The sequence below is a fragment of the Candoia aspera genome, chromosome 4 (genome assembly GCF_035149785.1).
Source record: "Candoia aspera isolate rCanAsp1 chromosome 4, rCanAsp1.hap2, whole genome shotgun sequence".
NCBI lineage: Eukaryota > Metazoa > Chordata > Lepidosauria > Squamata > Boidae > Candoia > Candoia aspera.
The window spans coordinates 77,796,093-77,817,648 of record NC_086156.1 but is presented as its reverse complement, the minus strand read 5'-3'; the positions used below and the strand labels follow the sequence as shown (position 1 = coordinate 77,817,648).

The window sequence follows — 21,556 nt, the reverse complement described above, 5'->3', positions numbered from 1 at the left end:
ATGATCCAGTGTATCAGCCAGAATGGGAAGTCTGTGGGACTTCAGGTACTGCTGAACCATAACTCCTAGCAGCAACAATGAGAATATCCAATTTTGGAAGCTGCTGAAACTTGTCATTCCACAACATTTGGAGGGCCAGTTAACCCACATAATGGATTGTTTTGGATGATTGCTCCAACACCAAACATAATTCATCAAAAAGAATCTTTTGGCATCATAAAGTTTCATGGATTTAAGTCCATTTCATTAGATCAGGGTTTCTCAACCAGGGTTCCGTGGCACCCTAGGGTTCCGCGAGAGGTCACTAGGGGTTCCCTGGGAGATCACGATTTATTTAAAAAATCATTTCAAATTTGGGCAACTTCACCTTAAAGAGGGAAGTTGCATTCTTGATTTTTAGTTTAAGAGCGCTGTTCTTAATGCATATATACAGGCCTACACATGAAACGAATATAATCATTTTGTAACTTCTGGCCTATATTTGAGCCTGAACGCGCAGGGGTTCCCTGCGGCCTGAAACTTATTCCAAGGGCTCCTCCAGGGTCAAAAGGTTGAGAAAGGCTGCATTAGATGCATGGCATATTATCTTTGGTTAAAAGTTCACAGGTGGCTGATGCACATGGCAATGGGAACTGAAAGCAGTGGGATCATAGAAAATGAAATGCAGTAATGTGTTATCAACCGTGGCCTTCGCAATTACACTAGTTAGTAATAACACAGATACAGTGCATTGGTAAGCAAAATAAGTACATGTAATGTGACTTCAGCCCTCCCCACCTCCCCACCCACTCCTGTATGCACAGACTCAAGATGCAGAGGGGTCCAAGTTAAAACAGCAGTTCTACTTCTTCTTGCCTGAATGTGCAGAAAGAGAGAGAGTAAGAATGTTTAATCACAGTACATGTCTTCTAAAATGAGGTGCCAGCTGATTGGCAGACAGAGACTGGTGGGCGGGCATCTCCAGCTGATATGAACTTGGGTCAGAAGTGCCAAAGGTTGGTGTGGAGGCAGCCAAGCTGTAGACAACTGCAGTGCCAATGGAGACTCTTAGAGGAATCCAGGCGTTGGGCTGCCTCTGCCTCATCTTGCTCTTAGGGGGGCTAACTCCCCCCAGTGCTGCTCAGTACAATTGGTGGCCTTTTGCAGATCCTGAGACCACAACCGTTGTGATTCCCACAGGTAAGTGCAAAAGGTGTAATTATCCTTGCTTCTTTTTCCTTGCCCATTTCCCATTTCCTTTCGGTGTGGAAAGAGCTGGAAAACTAAATAAAATCCAGAAATGCCCTTTTAAAAGGGTACACCATTTGGGCCACAGAAGGTCTTGGAATCAACTGTGGTTTGGGGGTCATAGTCGCGACATAGAGTTATGCAAAAACATATCTAATACAGCCTTCCTCAAGTTGGCACCTTCCAGATGTACTTGAACTGCAACTTGCAGAATTTCCCACCCAGAATGGTCACACTTGGAAGGTGCCGGATTGGGAAAGGCTGGTCTACATAGAGTGGGACAAAAGGCTTTGGCAATCAGATTGCCTGAGATCAGAGTGGCTGTCTTCCTCCACACTCCCCAGGGCTTCAATCTCATCTGCCTCACTCACAGGATTTGGATTTCATTGGATGAAAGGAGATGGAGTAATAGATAAGGCTTTGCCTTCTGTGCATGGGAAAAGTTGCACCAGCTGAATTACCAGGAGAAAACTGGAGGCTGTGTAGTGATCATAACATTGGTTAGGAAGTCAGGTTCAAATTCTTGCTTGTTGAGTGTCTTCATGCAAGTTTCTCTTCAATTTACCTTCCTCACGAGATTACTACAAGTCTGATCTTGAGCTCCAAGGAGGAAAGATGAAATTTAACTATAGAAAAAAAAAATCCCATGTGTAATTAATATTGTCTTCTCTATCATTCCTCTCTCTTCCGCGCTTGGAAAATCAGTGTCAGGAACAGAGAAATTTCATTTATGTTTTGGGAGCATAAATGCGTAGATAGTTTCCAGTCTGTTTTCCCTTTGCTTTCCCAGATGCAGAAACTGATGTGAAGCCACCTTCTGAGCAGACACTCCTGAGTAGTTCCATTCCTTGGAATACACCAGATACATTTACACAGGAAGTTACCACTACGGAAGGAATGCTGGACTTGGTGAGCATTTATCATGTGGTTGTGAGTCAGATGATAACTGATTTGTGACTTATGTGGCAACTAAGAAGAAGAATAACACTGGAGAGAAGAGTGGCTAGATGTACACATGGTGGCTAGCCTTCTCTAACCTTGTGTCCTCCAGAACAATGTGTGCTGCTTTTCAAAAGTATATGGTCAAAACTGCGCATTTGATTTAAAAACAACCCAGAATTACAGCTTTTCACTGATGTTTATTTTTAAATACTTGTATAAGAGGTGCTTATGGCAGTTCTAAATGCTTCTTTATGAGTAGGCTGATGGTGAATAGAGTTCATAACTCACTTGAGGAACGGGCAAAAAAGTATGTCTGGCAGTGTGTGGGGGTGAGTGCTAGAGCAGAAGACATACAGATTGAGTCCTTTACAAGTCTTTTCCTTGCTAACTAAACAAGTTTTGAAAATGTCATCATTATTCATATTAATTGATCTGTCACTGTGTGAGATGGTGTTATAAGGAGCAGAAGGAGGTTGCATATATCAAAACACACTGTTCTATAATAATTAATCTGGAAGAACAGTTACTTCCTCATTCCATTTAATTATTAAAGTGAAGCTATCTTGACTGCAAGCAATTCAGAACAATCACACTACAATCTAACTTACACAAAATGATCTCAGCTATATAATTGTAAGTTTTGGTCACGGGTGAAGAACTTGTAGCCCTCCAGATATCACTGAACAAAAGCTCCCCACACGGCCGAGAGCCATAGTCCAATAATATCTGGAGGGCTAAAGTTTCCCCATCCCTGATCATCCTTCCCAACCTGGGTTTGTGTTGTTTTGTTTTTTGCAGGTAACAAGGGGGAGGCTGCAACTCTCAGAGCTGCCTCAGGTAATGGTCATAGTGGATGGGGAATTCTCAGAAATCTAGCCCCAGCACCCTTGAACAACACCACTCTAGCCTTTCCTGACTGGAAACAACTATCTAGAGTTTTAATATAAATCTGTCCTAAATGAACACTTTGTTACCTGAGGCAAAATAAAATGCTGTTCATTCCCATTCCACATACAGAACCTGCCTAGAGTGATAAGTCAAATCTATTGTCCATTCATCTGAAGAACAATTGTGGAGGACAAGCTGCATAGTGCCCAAAACACTTCATCCAGTACCTCATGACTGCCTTCCTGCCCCTCCCTTAGCATCTGATGGTTGAGATGGTTACTTCACTCTTCTAATGCAGTGTTTCTCAACCTTGGCAACTTGAAGGTGTGTGGACTTCAACTCCCAGTATTCCCCAGCCAGCATGGGGTCTAATGGTAGGGACAGATGACTGTCAATTGCATTTGCAACCTTCTGCATGGAAAAACATTCAGCCTATCATTTTATACCACCCAGAGTCATTTTGAGATGGGCGGTATAAAAATACAATCAATCAATCAATCAATCAATAAGCAAGCAAGCAAGCAAACTATTGTTTTTTCCTTACATATATCACTTTTAGCAATTATGTAGTAGGGTATATGTTGCACCCATGCTAGTTTATGGCACATAAATAAAATAAAATAACATGTGTTGGTTATCCTTTAATAACCGTAGTATTTACAATCTTAATGGTTAGAGATTGGATAGATGGACTTAATTATATATTCCAGAAAGGATTTGTTTTTCCCCTGAGGACAAGTAAGTTGAGCAAATTTCCTCCATTCCTTCTTCAGGATGCAGTAGTAATAGAAGTAGTTATGGTCACATCACTAAGGTCTAAAATCAAAATCTATAATGGTGACAGTGGTGAATATAGAACCACTAAGGTAATATTCTATGTACATTAAAGCAGAAAAGGGAAGTGATTTCTTTGTGTTCCTTATACATGATATTAAGTGTGTTTCAGAGCTGAAGATTTGTACATTAGGAAATTGTGTATGATCATTTCCCGAAGATGGTGAGTGAGCTCTTGCTTGCGTCTGTCTGTCTGCAAGCATTCTGAAGCTTCATTATTCTGTGTACAAAAAAAGCTAGGAAATTCTCATTTGTAGCATCCCCCCACCCCCACCCCCTGCATACTAAACAAAAGGGAAAATAGGAGGAGGAAGGAGTAGTAGGTATGTTCACCGTCTTGAGTTATTTATAAAGATAATAAAGGCAGGGGGGGAATTAAATAAATAAATACAAGAATCGTGCTTAATGGAGCTGCTTTCAGGACTGCATTCATCCTTTATATAATTTTTTTTTTAAAGTTCTATTCCAAAGAGAGTAAAGGGTGAATATGCACTGGGAGACCTCAGACTGCCCTGCTGCAAATCCTGTCAGCTGCATAATGTGGCAAACCTAGGCTTATTGCTCCATGATGGAAAGGATAGTCATGGCCTCATGAGTTGAGGCTTTGCTTTGAAAATGGAAAGATATTGTGAACATGCACTGCATCTGTATAATGCCATTCAACTCTCCACGTTTTGAACCACTGGCGTTTGTGGTGCAGTGTAGGTTTGGGTTGCTAATATGAGTTGGGGCTGAAGGGTCTCTGGATGACCTCAGATGTACAGGCAGAATTGTGTGTGATTCAGGAGTTATAAACAGAGGCAGAGAAATGTATATGCAGCCATAAGTTTACTCCCACGTGAAAGTCAGAGGCAACTTTTGGGGCATGTCAAAAGTGATGTGATGTTTGAGGATGAATAAGTGGTGTGTGAAGACCACAAAGTGTGTGTACGACCACATATCATCTCTCTGCCATCCCCTTTTCTTTCTCATTCTTATTTGCCTCTTTCTCTTTAAAATCTTCTTACACTTTTGAGCAACAAGATGCAGAGAAGGGACAGCTGTCTCTTAGCAGATCACTTGCAAAGGACTTCTGACATTAGCCAGGGCAGTATGTAATAAGACTCAGAGCTGTAGATTGCTGATCCCTGATGTAAAGAATTGTCTTTATCCAAAAGAAAGATGATCCAGAATTTAAGATCATTTATGCTCCCACCCACCCAAATGTGAAATTTAGGCACAAACACACACACACACACCCTGTAGTATGTTTGGGGGTGGGGGCAGTGACTCCTGGTTACTTCACTGACAGGTAAAGTTTTCTTGGCACTAATGTACAGAAGTAGATTGCCATTGCCCTCTTCTGATATGTTTTTTTTTTAAATTTCCTACTCTAAGTGGGAATCACTGGCTCAAAGCTACCCAATGTCTAATTGGCTTCCATGTCTAAAGGAGGACTAGAACCTGGGTCTTCCAACTCCCAGTCCAACTTCTGAACCATGACACTACACTGGCTGTTTCTCTGTTACCATAGTCTCAGTAAATCTAAGATGACACTCCCATGTTTCTGTATTTTATGAAGTTTTAACTCTGTACATGTGAGGAATGTGAGGGTGACCTTGGAAGATGGGGGGGAGAGGGGGGAGAAGCCGCCTAGGGAACGATCAGGTAAAAGAGAAAGAAGTCCACAACAGAATAATGCCCAGAGGACCCACCCTAACTGCTCAGGCAGTAAATAGAGAGGGCGGGAGGTTTGTACTTTCAGACTTGCCAGATTCTGTTAATGTAGCCTTACAATAAAGTAGAATTAGCTCATCTCATCATGTTTCCTGTCTGGTTTACCTGGGAGGGCTGACAGACAACATCTTGAGACTTTCTGATTCGGTGGCCTTATAAAGTAGAAGTAGCAGCAGCAGCAGCAAATTATTTGGAGGAACCAAACACTTAAATCTTCTTTCAGTTACAGACAGCATAATTAATACTCTGCCTCCTTTCCTAAAGTTAGCAGCAGCTGCCTCGTAGCTTTCCAAGTTTTCCCCCTGAATCGCACATGAAAGCTTGAGACCAAGCCACTGCTAATTTGAATGTCTCTAGATGCAGAGATGGAGGCCAAAGTCCCAAGGCCAGTTCTCGCACCACGTGACAGACTCTGGCTTGCTCTCACTCTCTCTGTGCAATTCCAAATTGTCATTTCCTTGTGTCTTATCAACACTCAGGGTCTTGTCAGACTCAACAAAGCCTTGAGTCCTGTGGCAGAATGACCTGGACTTGTGGGCAAAAATCCCTTCCCCCCCACCCCTCTCCTCTCTACAGGACATAAGGATAAAAAATTCAGTAGTGTCCAATGCATGCCTTAATTTGCCAAAAGGGAGACATATAACATACAATACATCAACATATATATTTTACTAGCTGGGCTCATGGGTTACAGTAAGCCACAGAGTAGCTTTTCAATTTGGGCTTAGGTATATAAGCCATTGCTTTTGTAAACCACGTTTATCGCTAAACCTATTATGTAAAGTAAGCCAGTTCGGCTTGATTAAAAAGCAAGATGAAGCAAAGTGCACTTAGCATAATGTATGAACCCAGCCATTCTAACTTCATAATAACCCTGTGAGGTAAATTAAGCAAAACCATTGGATCAAAGTCATCCTATAAGCTTCATGGCTAAATAGAGATTTGTTGCTGAATTGTCCAAATTCCCTCCTAACACCTTATCAGACAGGTTAAAAGGCCTCACTGGATATTAGAGAGAGGTAAGCTATGAGCGCCTTACATTTAGGTTCATTCTTGTTAGGATTTGGACTTTATGTCCTTACACATCTGTCATTCTACATCCAACTCATTTTTAAAAAAGAAAAAAATGAAATAGTAATGATTATTGATTTGCAGTAGTGCCAGCTCCAAAATTCTGGAACTTTATTAAATTCCCTCCCTTTCAATTTTTTTTTAATCCATTCAATCATGTCCAATTCTCAGAGACTACCTGACTAGTCCCTGCAGTTTTCTTGGCAAGGTTTTTCAGAAGTGGGTTGCCATTGCCTCTTTCCTGGGGCTGAGAGAGAGTGACTGGCCCAAGGTCACCCAGCTGACTTCGTGCCTAAGGCAGGGCTAGAACTCACGGTCTCCCAGTTCCTAGCCTGGTGCCTTATCCACTGCACCAAACTGTCTCTTTTCAAAATATAGAGTACCTACAAATAAGATGTTTTTGCCCCTCTTTCTAGCTTTCTCTGTTATCCTATACAAACTGAGAAGAGGCCCTGTGGAGATGACAAATGCCTCATCCCATCATACTCCAGAGTCAGCCATGCAGCAAGAAAAACTTAAAAGCACACAGTTCCTGTTCTTTTCCAAAGCTATTTTTATAGCCAACGGTCAGCCCTAGAATTCATTACCGTGTATTAGTAATATGTGTATGTTTTAGATTCTTTTGCTTTGTGAAAAGACTTTTCCTCCCTTTTTCTATAGATACATGCATGTGGGTGTACAACTTTTAATTTGGCAGGATAGAAATTCAATAACAATATAGATAAAACTGGATTTTGAGCAAGTGCTATGTTAATTTTTATTTCATCATGAATGACCACATCAAACCTAACCTCATATAGATTGGATCAATAACCTTCTGGATAAAGATGGACTTCATCCCAACTCTACCTGTATTAGTATTAATATTAGTATTTTTCAGGCACAGCAGTATTTTCCTCAAATTGTGAAGTGGCTGGAAACAGCTCCTTCTCACATTCAAAAATAGGGATACCAAAGCAGAACCTACATTATACCAGAGCCAGTGTGCTATAGTAATTAGTACTATGGACTAGGAATGGGGAAACTCAGATTCAAGTTCCTACCCTGCAGTGAAACTCAACAGGTAACAATGCACCAGTCACTATCTTCCAGATGGACTTGCCGTACATGGTTGTTGTAAAGATAAAATTGTAAGGGGCATGCTGTCGTGAACTTCTACACACAAGACCTAGATATAAAGCAATAAACAGATAATCAGGATCACAAATGAATGCAAATTCTCTCTTTTTTTTCCCAGACTAGTTCATCAAGTGTAAGAAAAGAAGATACTTTTGATAATACATCTCCTTTTTCAACAGTCTTTGAGGGCAGTGCTGAGAAAGAAGATTCTGAATTCCTGAGGATCCAGGTAACAGTGCTGTGGAAAGATTGCCCAAATGCCTGGTATGCATCTAATTCTCTGGGCTGAGTTCTGGATTTCTCCATCAGCGCTAGTAAACTAGTTCAAACACAGCGGTTACTGTCTTTTCCTTCCTCAATCTAATGCCCTTCAGAAGTGCGGACACCAAAATTCCTAAAATTCCTAGTTTGCATGTCTGAAAGCTATTCGGGCTAGGAAATTTAGGATTTGCCTGCCCAGTTTATTTAGAAGAGTGATTTCTTAATATGGGTATCTAAATATGTGCAAGCAACACCTCAAAGGCTTCCCCACATCTCAAAAATGTGAGATATAACAACAGTTGTGGGTTGGTTTTACACTGGTTTGATCAGAATCGGTATCACTGCTTCTTTCAGTTATTCTGAGGAGTCATCAGCATCTGTAGAGCCCTTTGAGACCCAAGGCAAACCTCATAGATGGGCTTTCTGATGAGAAGGCTCAGGCACAGAACCCCTCTGGCTGCAGCAGTGAAGGGTGGGCAAGTCCACAGGAGGCTGCTTCCAACCACCATCCCCACCCATGGCAGCAATCCCACGAGGTCTTCCCTCATCTCCTTAGTCACCATAAAGTATCCCTTCCCCAAATGAGAAGAGCAGCACCAGCAGCACCAGCAAGATGTGGGGCAAGGAAGAGGATGAAGGACAACTGGGCACCTGTGCTTGTGGGCTCCCAAAGTGTCCACCTCCCCTGCTGTTTCTATTTGTATGAAATTAGTCATTTTCTGTTTACAGGAAAGGACTAACAAGTGAGACTCACAGCAACATGTCATGCCTACTGAGCAGTCTCAGTCTTCTTTCAGCAGCTTTAATTTCCAGAGCTGAGGATTCTTCTTCTTCCTCTGCCTCTGCCTCTTCTTTTTATAGTTTTGCAAATGTTGGGGGTGCTAACACCTCTGTTGTGTACGAATGAAATATTTTCAGCTATTTAAGTGGCCACATCTGGAAAGCTGAGTTCCAACATTGATACAGGTAGTCCTTGACTTACAACCACAATTGGGACTAGAACTCAATTATACATTGCCATCCCAGGTGAAGTAAGTGATGCCATGGCCACCCTCTCCAGGTGCCTGGGGGCTGTGGGGGTCTGGATGGGGAACAACAGGCTTCAGCTGAACCCTGGTAAGACGGAGTGACTGTGGATTAAAGGCTCCTCAGTATCTGGGAAATTGTCATCTTTGGCTCTGATGGGGTTGTACTGCCCCAGACAGACCCAGTGCGTAATCTGGGGTTCCTCCTGCATTCATGACTCCTGCTCAAAGAGCAGGTGGCAGCGGTGGCCGGGAGGGCCTTTGCACAGCTTTATGTTGTGTGCCAGTTACACCCTTTCTGGGATTGAGAGGCCCTTCGAATGGTCACTCATGCCCTGGTCATCTCCCATATAGACTACTGTAATGCGCTCTACATGGGGCTACCCTTGAAGAGTAGCTGGAAGCTACAACTGGTCCAGAATGCAACTGCACGAGCAATTTTAAGTGCCCCAAGGCTGGCACATGTAACACCTTTGCTATGCCAGCTGCACTGGCTTCCAGTCTGCTTCTGGGTCCAATTCAAGGTGTTGGTTATTACCTTTAAAGCCCTACATGGCACGGGGCCAGGTTACCTGAGGGATCGCCTCTTCCCCATTACATCAACTTGTCCTACCCGGTCATGCAGAGAAGGCATATTACGGACCCCATCCGTAAAGGATTCCATTTGTCGGGGTCCAGGAAGTGGGCCTTCTCTGCAGTAGCTCCCGCCCTTTGGAACATTCTTCCCCCAAAGGTGAGACAAGCCCCCTCGCTCCTGGACTTCCACAAATAGCTAAAAACCTGGTTTTGCCGTCATGCCTGGAGCAGGATGGGGAACAGCCATTCATGGGGATGGCTAGCACCCTAGGACAATCTTTTATACTCACAGACTGAAACATAACTTTTAGCCATCTGGATTTTATTATATTTTATATTTTTATTGTCTATTTATTATTGTATTTATGCTGACATTGAATTTTAAATTTTGTTTCTGTAAACTGCCCAGAGTCCCTCCTTTGTGGGGGAGATGTGTGGTAATAAAATCCAACAAATAAATAAATAAACTTCCATTGTTAAGTGAGGCGGCTGTTAAGTCACACTCAATTTTATGACCATTTTTGCCATGGCTGTTAAGCAAATCACCACAGTCATTAAGCAAATCACCATGGTTGTTAAGTGAATCTGGCTTCTCCCATTGAATTAGCTTGTCAGGAGCTGGCTGGGAAGGTTGCAAATGGTGATCACATGACCCCGGAATGCTGCAACCACCATAAGTGTGAGTTGGTTGCCAAGCTCCTGAATTTTGATCATGTGACCAAAGGGATGCTGTGACGGTTGTAAGTGTGAGGATCAGTCATAAGTCCCTTTTTTCAGTGCCATCATAACTTCAAACAGTCACTAAATGAACAGTCGTAAGTTAAGGACTACCAGTACAGACAGGAGGAATTTGCAATGAAAAGATTGCATCAGAACTGAAACATCATGAGTTATATTAGTAAGGACAAACTCCCTCCATCCCACACCTTTTCTCTTAGTTGTATCTGCAGTCTCCTCTTCCCTAGAGCTCCACGGTTATTGGCTAAGCAATCCATGGCTATTAAGCAGAGAATGTCTCTCCTTAGTTTGATGGGACTTGGGATTCTATGCCTCCTCCAAGTAACATTTAATAACACAGCCAAAACTATCATATACCCAAATGGTACCCAGCTTTAACTGCAGTGGCTGAGGAATTGTGACTATCCAGGCACTGTAGGGAAATTTGGAAACAAATATAAAAATGGGATTGTGATCATTATCGAATGATCAAGCACCTCACTACTTTTCTTTAAAGCAGCAGTGTTTTTTCCTGGGATTGAACCTCCCCCTGCATACTTCAAAGCATCTTTTTGGAAACAAATACAAAGAAGTGAACACCTCTAGTATTAATTTGATTCTTTGTATTTCTTGTAGTTGGCATTATGATATTTTGTGATAGCAAAGCAATTAACCCATTAATTAATAATTGTTCATTCTGCAATAAGGACAGCTGCTTGCAACCCACAGCACTAAGTAGAAGACCAAAGCATGAGACTGTTGTAAAAGAAACAAATAATTAAACTATTAGTTGAAGGTCTGAAACAAAAATATGCATTTCTTTTCACATCTATAAGAAGATACCTGCACTATGTTGACTAAGGACTATGCTATTGCAAGTAGGATGGGAGGGACTTAATCTCAGATTAAGACTTAAGCCTTCAAAATGTTGGTTTCCTAACTATTGCCATCTTGCATTTCAGGAGGGTTCAAAGACCTTGACAACTTCATATTACCAATCTATGATCACTGGAAAAATTAAGACAACACAGGTATGTTGGAGTTGGACCATGAAGACATCATTGCCACTTTGAAAGAAAGGGGCAGGAAGAAAATATCTAAAGGAGTGGATCTAAGAAAACAGGGGATTTTTTGTTCAATGAGACTTACTTCTCAATAAACATATATAGTATCCCTAATTAAAGGATGCGGTGGCGCTGCAGGTTAAACCGCTGAGCTGCTGAGCTTGCCGATCAGAAGGTCGGCAGTCCAAATCCGCATGACGGGGTGAGCTCCCGTTGCTAGTCCCAGCTCCTGCCAACCTAGCAGTTCGAAAACATGCAAATGTGAGTAGATTAATAGGTACCGCTTCAGCGGGCAGCTAACGGCGTTCTATGTAGTCATGCCAGCCACATGACCACGGAAGTGTCTATGGACAAATGCCGGCTCTTCGGCTTTGAAATGGAGATGAGTGCTGCTCCTTAGTCAGACACGACTGGACTTAATGTCAAGGGAAACCTTTACCTTTACTTTATCCCTAATTAGTGAAAATTTAGTTTATAAATATAGCAGCTACTGGATCTTCCTCTTCTCTAAAAAGATGCTTGCACTTGGGTTGGGCGGGAAATTTTTCCATTGCAGGAAGGAGGAGATGTGGAGTTAACTGATGCTTTAAATTCATTTCCTTATTGCCATTGTTTTTTATCCTAGAAGGCTTCAAAAGTCCTCATGACTTCAGATCAGCAATCTACTGTCAGAGGGGATTCTGTGACAAGACCAGTATGTTAAAAATTATTACCAGATGTGTATTATACAATACTTATAGCTTAGGGGTCTCATCAAGTTATCTGTAGATGGGAGGAACTTGTTGACCTGGGTTTTTAGAAAGCTTGTACTGGAAAAGGTAATTCATAAGGCAGTTGGACCTAGTTTACCTCACACTATCTCAGCTATAAAATCTGTGGCCTTCTAAATTGGCTGAATCATCCCTTAATCATCTCCTTCATCATAAGTCCATGAGTTTGGAAGTGCTACAAATTGGAATCAAAGAATATTTAGTGGACTTGAGGTTCTCAACACTGATTTAAGGTTTTCAAGATCAATAAATTGAACCTGCACCAAAGATGGCTTAAAATAGGAATAAATGGACAGCAAGGAATACTATTGCTGATTTCAAATAATCTGCATTTTTAACAAACTACAGTTTTTGAAACTTTATCAAAGATGCATCAATGTATTACAATAATTCAGTCAAGATTGGTGCAGACTACTTTGTTTTTTCTAGGAAGGGCTAAGACAGCATCCCAGCTGAATCTGGTTAAAAACGTTGGTCCATAGTTGCTCCCACCTAAGAAATATTACTGAATGTGAGGGATCAGTCACATGATCCACAGGTGTCCACAGAAGGGAAGCAATGGACAGACTATGCACTGTAATGCAAACTCTGCCCCTCACATTCTTGCATGCAATTTTGCAATACAAGTATGAAAGAGTGGAACTTGTGCTCTGATGTCACAATGCACATTTTATCATTTTGATGTCATCACTGCTACCTGCCAATATTTGTGCATGGTTCTTTCCTACAGAAATGGAAACTATGTTTTCTAATGGCCAACATAGTTGGTTATGTATTTAAACAAGTACTGAGATGAGGTCGATGTTCCTGTTCTCCCTTCCTGCTTTTTAAATAGATGGTTTATCACTAATTGTTTTTTTTTCTGTCTTCCTTAGATTAATAATACTTCACAGTGTGTCTGTCCAGCAATACCTGGTCCTCCTGGTCCAAAGGTGTGCATATTATGTATTTATTTTTTCCTTAGTGGAAACAAGAAATCTAGGTCCAGTTGCAATTTAGCTGGCATCAAGTGTAATAGTTGGAAGCATCTACTCAAAAACTGTCTTGAGAAAGCTGCCCAAGACAAGGAAAAATCTGTTACCTCTTCCAAGTGTAAACTAAACCACATGTGTGCTACTTGTGTTATTTACTAACTTATCCTGTCAAAACCACACCAAAAAAAATCACTAAAACTGTGCCTTGAAGAGTTGCTTGTTAGTCAAAAATTCAGCTGTTAACTTTTCCTTGTGCTGAGAAGAATTGAAGTTATTATGTTACATTTACTGTCATGGAGCTGTTAAAGTTAATGGCACAAAAACTCTTCCAGGGATGGAGTGGGAATGTGGGTTGCTAGATGACAACTAAAATAGAAACCTTGATTATTTGAGCTGGTTTCCCCAACCAGGCATCCTCCAGATACATTTGGATTACAACTCCAAGAACTCTCAGACAGCTGCCTTCCAAGCACATCTGAAATGTAACATGTTGAAAAGGGATAGATTTAATGATATTTTAGACTCTTTTACAAATGATTCCAGTGGAACCCAGTTGCAAAGACCGTTCCCTGAAGGAGTGTATATGGATACTATTATCCACAAAATATGTATCTACAAACATCTCCCAGAGGGCCTACACTGTACCATACAGAATGGATGCATTAAAAAGGGGCAATGGATTTCAGGTTTCAGTTGGCATCTGTACAGATCTCCAGGCAAGATCTGATGCAAAGAACGTTTCTTTCCCCATAGAGTTTTTAAAGGGAAAGAAAAGAACTTTGCACCACAAGGGTTTGGAACATGACCTTTCATTGAATGTTCTATTGTCAGAATTTGCACTATACTTCTTATCTCAAGTTCTTTTCTACCACAGGGAGAAAAGGGTGATCAGGGTCCTCCAGGACAAAAAGGACTACCTGGAGAAACTGGACAAATTGGCAAACCTGGCCATCCTGGCATTCCAGGGCTTCAAGGGCCACCAGGGCCACCGGGGCCACCAGGTCTACCAGGCTCAACTCTTCCTAAAGTAACAGACTTCACTGATGCCAAGGATGGAGAAGAAAAGGTAAGATTCAGTGATAGGCTGGGGGCAACATCAACATTTTTTTCAATAGTCTAAAAAACATCAGGTTCACCAAACAAAGATATTCACCTTTCCTTGTCATACAAAATTCACATTATGCTTCAGGACCATTCAAAATGTGATCTATTTTTTATTTGCTTGGTTACTTGGCTTTTGGCTGAACTTGAAAACCTGGTGTCGTTTTAGTAAACCAGTGATGGAGATAAACCCATTTGTGGCCTCCAAAGCACTCCATAGTGGGAAAGGCCAAGTGTTAAGCTTTTATTTGTTTGTTGTGGGGGGGGGAGTGGAATGTAAAGAAGAAAAATGGCACCTATAGCCAGGCTTACAACCAAAATTCAGCTCATCAGTGCTCCTTCCAAAAGCCTAAAGCGAGGAAAGAAGGAGAACATTGCTCTGCCCGTTCCAGTGAAATCATAACTTCACTGGCCACAACTATATGGATCCTAAGCAAGGCAAAAAGAGGAAGTGCAATTCCAAGCCAAAAGTTGTTGTGCACTGCCTCCATAGTAAACCTTCTTAAGTAACCTTTATTACTCTGGACTTCCTAATCAGCCTACTCATTATAGAAATGTACAACTTGTGACCAACACAACTTGTGGCCCTGTATTCCTGGCCCAACATGGGATTGAAAGGGGGAAACACACCCAGTTTTGCAGTCTTAGGCAAGAAACAAATGCACCCATGTGATGTCCTTTTCAATTCTGCTGTCTGGACAATGGTTCAGAATGGTGTTGGTTCAGAATTTTTTCATCAGACAATAAATGTCTCACAAGAATGCCAAGACAAATATTATAGCAGTTTCTATATTTGTCTGTTTTAGAATACTTCCTGAAATACCACTGCTAGCACTGCCAGTCAGTACAGATGTTTGGTTTTTCCCTCCTTGGATCAAAAGGGGGAGAGAAGAATTAGCAGAAGTGGAGAGATACATGAAATTTATACATTAAAGGAAAGACTGTCTGAACCCCACTGTAAAATTCCATAAATGAGGCAGTGTAATTCTACAGCAGAAGCATCCTCTGACAGTTCCCCCTATCCAGATCTGGCATAAATTCCTGTTCCAAATCAGTTGTCTTGTTCCAAACTAACCCCTGGGTCTAGTCTTTACTTTTAGTATTCCTTATTTTTGTTGTTAAATGAGATGCAATGAATGGCATCTCATCTAGTACTGTATGACTTGAAATTCGCATATGTGCTTTATAAAAGAACAGATTTAACAGATGAGTAACATCCCTCATCACTATTGTAACTCTTGAGCCTACTTAATCTTTGAGTACCACTGAAGTTTTTGTCAGGACTGTACTGCTGAAGATAGTGATGGGTGAGTACTAGGCTATATATTTAAATTCCCAGAAGTGCTAAATTAGCCTTTTCTGTCTCTCCAACTGTTTCTCTGTTATCTTCCTGTTTTTCTAGAGAGTCAGTCTTATAGAAGGACCTCCTGGCCCACCAGGGTTACCTGGTCATCCAGGTCATCCCGGACCCCAAGGATACCCAGGACCTGAAGGCCCACCAGGTCCCCCTGGACTCCCAGGACTTGAAAGCCAGCAGGGGGCTCCAGGGCTTCCTGGGGCTCCAGGCCAGCCTGGTCCTCCAGGAGCCACAGGATCTCCAGGGATTCCAGCACCAATGGGGCCAGAGGGTCCTCCAGGAGTCAAAGGCCCTGAAGGTCATCCAGGACTTCCAGGCCAGGTTGGTCCACCAGGATTACCAGGCATCCCTGGACCAGAAGGTCCTCCGGGAACAGATGGGCCTTCCGGAAAGAATGGATTAAAGGTAACCATTGCCTTTGCTATGAGAATTTGGGGACACATGGGTGGAAGAATGAGCTGAGAAAAAACAAAATAAAATAACCAAGGGCAAGGGCAAGGGCAAGGGCAATAATAAGGTTTCTTGGCACCTATACCTAAGGGCAGACATTTTGCTAGCTAATATATATAAAAGCCCATTTCTATTATTGAAATATACTCCTCTCTAGCAGAATCTTCCTCTAAATCGTATGCACTCTACGTGAATTAGAACTAACGCCCCCACAATTCCCAGCAGCAAGTCATTGGCCTTGCTAGCTGGGATACCCATGTAACTGGAGAACACTAGGTTGGAGAAGGTTGTTCTAGCAGCAGACTGTAGCTAGATTATTCAAATAGTAGCAGACTATTCAAATCAGGCAGGACTCTGCAAATAGGTGTAGCTTTGCCTCAACAGCTCTCACTTCTGTGAGAAACAAATAAATGTGAAATCAATGAAATGTGATTTATAAAAATCACATAAATGAAATGTGATTTCATTTGGTGAAATTTGATTTAATTCAATTTATCAAATTTATATGCTGCCAGATTCCCAGCAACTCTGGGTAATTTACACATTGTTAAAAACATTTTAAAAAAACAAGAAAAGAACGCAAAACAAAAAGGAGCAAAGATGGCTGAGATAACAAACCCAGATGGGAACAAAGAAAAAGAAGAAAAGGGGGCTTCAATCACACTCATCAAATTATGAGGAAAGGAGAATAAACTTGTCCCTCCTGCCGCCAACTGAGGATGCCAGGGAAAGATTTGGGTTTATTTCTTCCAGTTTCAATCATATTCTCATAGAGACACTATCTTCATACAGCCATGAAAAGAAAGGAATTGCTATACTTGGAAATACTGGTTGTGAGGGAACAAACTCTGTTTACTTCCCTTCAGACTGGATGACCCTGTCTCTGCTGAGGAAGACTAGAGAGAAGAGAGTTTTGTAATGTATGCCTCTGTACTGAGGTTCATTGCTGCCCCTTAGGTTTTCCTATGTCTAATACTCCATCTTTTCTTCCCATATAGTATGATGCTGGGCGTGTTACTTGTATGTTAGGTATTGATGTGAAGGGACCTGAGCCACAGAGTACATCCCTTTGCAAATGTTGTCTCCAGTTGTGATTTGTTTTTCCAAATTAAATTAAATTAAATAAGTTTTAGAAATCTTGGTTTTTATGTTGTGCTCAGAGGATCCCTGGCGAATCTTTTGAACTTCTTGGGATCTCTTTAGTGAAAGGAGGTGCAGGATGAAATAGCCTTTCCTGAAAAGTAGCTTCAAAACAATTGTCATGCCTCCCCTGCTTTGTGCTGCTGCAAGTGAGCATGGACTTGGATTATGTCCCAGAACACACAGTAGTTGTCAACGAGACATGATGATAAGTGCATTGCATGGAGACATGTCAGGTTTTTTTATTAAAAAGATGCAAAAATGGTATTTTTATGGGCTCTGCAGCTCAGCAAAAGACAATATATCCTTCTGCAACCTGGGCTGCTTCAGACTTCAGTGATCAGAATTCAGAATTCAAAATTCATTATCAGAATTCCTTTGCCTGGCATGGTGGGTGTGGCATGGAGCACCAGCTTGCAGGCAAGCATGGTAGACAGCTTCATGTGTCCTGAATGGGGGACCACTAGAGACAAAGAAAACACCCTGCTGCCATCTAGTGGTTCTTTCAATCCTTGCAACTCAGATCTGGTAACCCTAGACTGACACAATCTGCAGGCATCCCAACCTACTGCTACTTCTATTCTACCCTGGAGAGCAGCTTGTGTGTACAAGCCACAGGCACCAGAACAGGTCTGTTCCCTTGAATGTAGCCACTAGCTCTTTAATTAAGGATTAATATTGGGATAAGAGGCCACACCAAAGAGGTTGGCTTTGGGGTTCTAATTATATCCCTGCTCTTCTTCTTCTTGATATCGTATCTATTACCACATCTTGTGGCTGGCACATTACTGACCTGAATTCCTTGATAGACATTCCATTCTCAGTGTATTAAATGCAAACTGGATGAAAAATGCTTAAATAACTGTCATACAATGGGGAAAACATATGTTCTGCATTCCAAAGTGCTTTGAATCAAAGACAAGTCAGCAGATATAAATATGAAAAAAACAAAGAACTCAGAGCTGATGATTACTTTATGAGACTTGAAGTTTTTCTTTAGACTTGCCATGATAATTCTGGGTGTTGAATCCTTTCAGGGTGAGAAAGGCGACCCTGGTGAATGGGGGCTGCCAGGCAAACCAGGGCAGACTGGAGAAAAGGGATCTCAGGGTATACCTGGCCCTGTAGGGCCTCCTGGCTTACCTGGTGATAATCAGGTGAGTAGAATCAACCCAGCCTCCAGCTAGCACACTTTGTTCCCCATGTAAGGTTATTCAATTGTCGCAGGGGATGTGAAATGACATCTAGAAGCAAAGATGCATGTGCTTACTCCATTTTTTAAAAGCTATAAACCTGAAAATATACAAATGCCTTGTTTATTTTGAGGACAGGGTAGGCAGCCCCCTTCCCCTTATTTGCAGTCCCTAAAAGCCCCCAGAATGGGAAGGGCAGAAATGGTCAAACTCCTTTTTGGGATTTTGTTGGGGGGAGGTTTAAGGGGCAAAACAGTCACCTTAAGCCTGAGCCTTTAAAAGGCTAAAAATCCAAAGAATCAAGGTGATTTTCCCATAGGAAGGAAGTTTAAGAGGCTAAATGAATGCTTTTTGTCCTCTCCCAAAGGCACACAACAATCCAACTTTTCATCTGCATCAATTCTAGTGATACAACATTGTTTCCTGTGTCCCTTCAGCAAGTCATAGAAGTAAAAGGATATTCTACCTTTATTTGGGATAAAGGAAAGGATCCTAAAAGTCAAATGGGCTTTTTTTGGTTTCCACTGATTCATGTCCCTTTAAAAATCTACTTTTTTGCTATTCTTCTCCCTCTGTCCACTCCTCCAATGCATGCCAAAAGAGAAAAACCTCTTATTCCTGGAGAAGAGAGGGGGAATTGTATGAGCAAACATTTTTGAATACACGGATATATTCAGGATAATTCTTAATTGTGTTTGACAAGGTTTATCTGTTTTGTCTCTAGCCATAAGCACAGTAATCTGACAAGAGTATACATAAGAAAAGTTAAAAGTTGTGTTATCTGCACACTCATAATAGGGATTGGCCTATTCCTGTGGGCTACACTGATACCTTCTCTTGTTCTTTGTAGTGTAACTCTCAAGCAAGTCTTCAAGGAGCTCCTGGTCCTAAGGTATTCATCTTAACTATACAGTATGGCTACTGGCTGTCCTTCCAGCTGGTCTGCAAGTCATCACATATGCTTCGGATTCAGGCTTCCCAGAGTAAGGGTACACAAGCTGCAGTCACAGGAGGCCACATAGCACCTTAAAGCTTCAATAACACTCTGAGACCTTCCTTAAACTGCTGCCAAGTTATAATTGTTCATGTGATAATACAGAAAGTGATTGAACAGATGAGGAGAAATCCTGTTAACCTATTGATTTAAATTTCAATTAATCAAATTTAGTTTTTCTTCTTGCCCAGGAAATATTCAACAGCCATCGATGGCACAGAACAATAGACAACTTGAGGCACTCCAGCTATTGCTGATTTACAACTCTCAGCATCTTTCACCATTGGCCTAGCTGGTTGGAGCTGCCAGGAGCTTTAATTCAAGAACATCTAGAATGTCACAAGTTGCCTATCCATGCCAACATTCTGTTTCAATGCTGTTTTACAGCAAAACAGCGATGATAGCATAACATTTGTTTGGAAACTCCCAGTTAAAAAGCCTTTACAATGGAGAAATGCTTACTGAATTATTATTATTATTATTATTATTATTAATTTAATTTAATTTAATTTAATTTAATTTAATTTAATTTAATTTAATTTAATTTAATTTAATTAATTATTATTATTATAATTATATTACAAAATGCCAGGATTTGAAGATTGAAGTTGAACACCTATGGAAAAAGATATCCATTGTTATACCAATTGTGATTGGAGTCCTCAGAGCAATACCTGAAGAACTCCCTCGATATCTCAAAATGTTGAATTTATCGGACATGGACACCCTAATTTTACAAAAAACCACCCTGCTTGGAACTGCCTATATTCTTAGACACTACCTTAATAATTCTTCGGTCCTTAGTTAGGACTTGAATTATTAAGTCTTAGACTGTCTTAGACTGTGAATCTAACTGTAGATTACCCACACATAATAACAACAACAACAGCTTCTTAAAGATGAGGAGAAGGTTCATATGGAAAGAGCTACAACAGCAACAGTCTAGATGCATCCCAGCATCTAAAATGAAATCCAGAAGCCATGCTCTCCAACTTCCACCACAAATGTCATTCTGTAGTGTAAAGAGCAGTCCCGCTACCTCCAAATGTCGCTTTCCTATCCTGCTAGCTTCAAGGGAGGCAAGACCAAGAATTGACAATTTTACCACCTGATTTTTTGTTTGTTTGTTTGTTTGATTTCTTTGCAGGGTGAAAAGGGAGATCCAGGAAAAGTGGTGCGTAGTCACAGAAAACAGTATCCCCATCTTCCAAGACCCCTTGATGGAAAATAAATTATTTTTATTTTGTTTTAAAACTTAGAGAAACACTTCCCCACAAGGCTCAAAATGCTACTTTTCCACAGGATTGCCAGAGCTGCTGCAAGGAAGCCAGAAATGGCCCACCTGATTCTTGGGTGCCTTTTCTCTACCAAGAGGTATGTTAAAGAAATGCATATCCCAGTTTGAATAATTGGTCTAGCACTGAGAGAGTAGTGTTTTTGGTCCTCACTTCTAACCAACATAACTTTTTCTCCCTCCTTTTATTTTTGGAATATCGCTCCAGGGAAATTTGAGAAACTGCTGAGCAGAGGTCTCATTCCAAGATGAGCTTGGCAAATTATCCACTTCACCAAGTGGAGAGAAGCCCAACGATACAGCATAGTTTGATTTCTCTTAGAGAGAACTCTGTAGGTTTTTAGGGGCCATTTGCTTTACTTACAAATACCAAAACCAGGGCATAATGGAAGCAAACAGATATTGTTGCATAGATAACAACTCAGCTAAGTGCATCAAATTCTCCAAGAGAACTTTTGTGCAGACTTCTCATGGCTACACCCTCATAGCTAGAAACATCTGGCATTTACATTTAGCCCTCTTTCTGCTTCTCTCAATTCAAGTGGCTTTCTTCTTCTAGTTATATAGCGGGCTTAAACCTCATTTGCTTGCTGGTAGATGCCCACTGTAGGGCAAAAGAACCCTGCATCTTTGTAAGATAGAATTTCCCCCATCAGTATTAAAATAAATTAAGGAATCGTTTAAGTGAGCGTATTGTAGGTGAATGCAATGTGTCGGTACCAGTGACTAGTCATACAGTTTACTTCCTTTTCTCTCTCAACTCCAGAATGGCAAAGGAGACACAGAAATATATGGTGCAGTTGTCAACCATGTGAGTCACATTCAATTTGTCATCACTTCCAA

General features: G+C 41.3%; 1 protein-coding gene across 3 annotated transcripts in view; it reads left to right on the top strand.

The window, feature by feature from the left end:
- The first annotated feature begins 866 nt into the window (after positions 1-866).
- The window catches only part of LOC134495321 (collagen alpha-1(XV) chain-like), a 33,678-nt gene continuing 12,988 nt past the window's right edge, over positions 867-21,556 (top strand). For 2 of the 3 annotated variants that reach the window (XM_063300684.1, XM_063300682.1), the window contains exons 1-13: positions 867-1,179; positions 2,018-2,136; positions 7,916-8,026; positions 11,339-11,407; positions 12,066-12,134; positions 13,086-13,142; positions 14,059-14,250; positions 15,688-16,047; positions 18,270-18,389; positions 19,276-19,317; positions 20,567-20,593; positions 20,722-20,793; positions 21,480-21,524. In XM_063300684.1, the coding sequence (XP_063156754.1) occupies positions 1,038-1,179; positions 2,018-2,136; positions 7,916-8,026; positions 11,339-11,407; positions 12,066-12,134; positions 13,086-13,142; positions 14,059-14,250; positions 15,688-16,047; positions 18,270-18,389; positions 19,276-19,317; positions 20,567-20,593; positions 20,722-20,793; positions 21,480-21,524 (1,425 nt within the window). In that variant the 5' untranslated portion in view covers positions 867-1,037. The remainder of the gene's footprint in view (positions 1,180-2,017; positions 2,137-7,915; positions 8,027-11,338; positions 11,408-12,065; positions 12,135-13,085; positions 13,143-14,058; positions 14,251-15,687; positions 16,048-18,269; positions 18,390-19,275; positions 19,318-20,566; positions 20,594-20,721; positions 20,794-21,479; positions 21,525-21,556) is intronic. The other variant, XM_063300683.1, reaches the window with a different exon arrangement.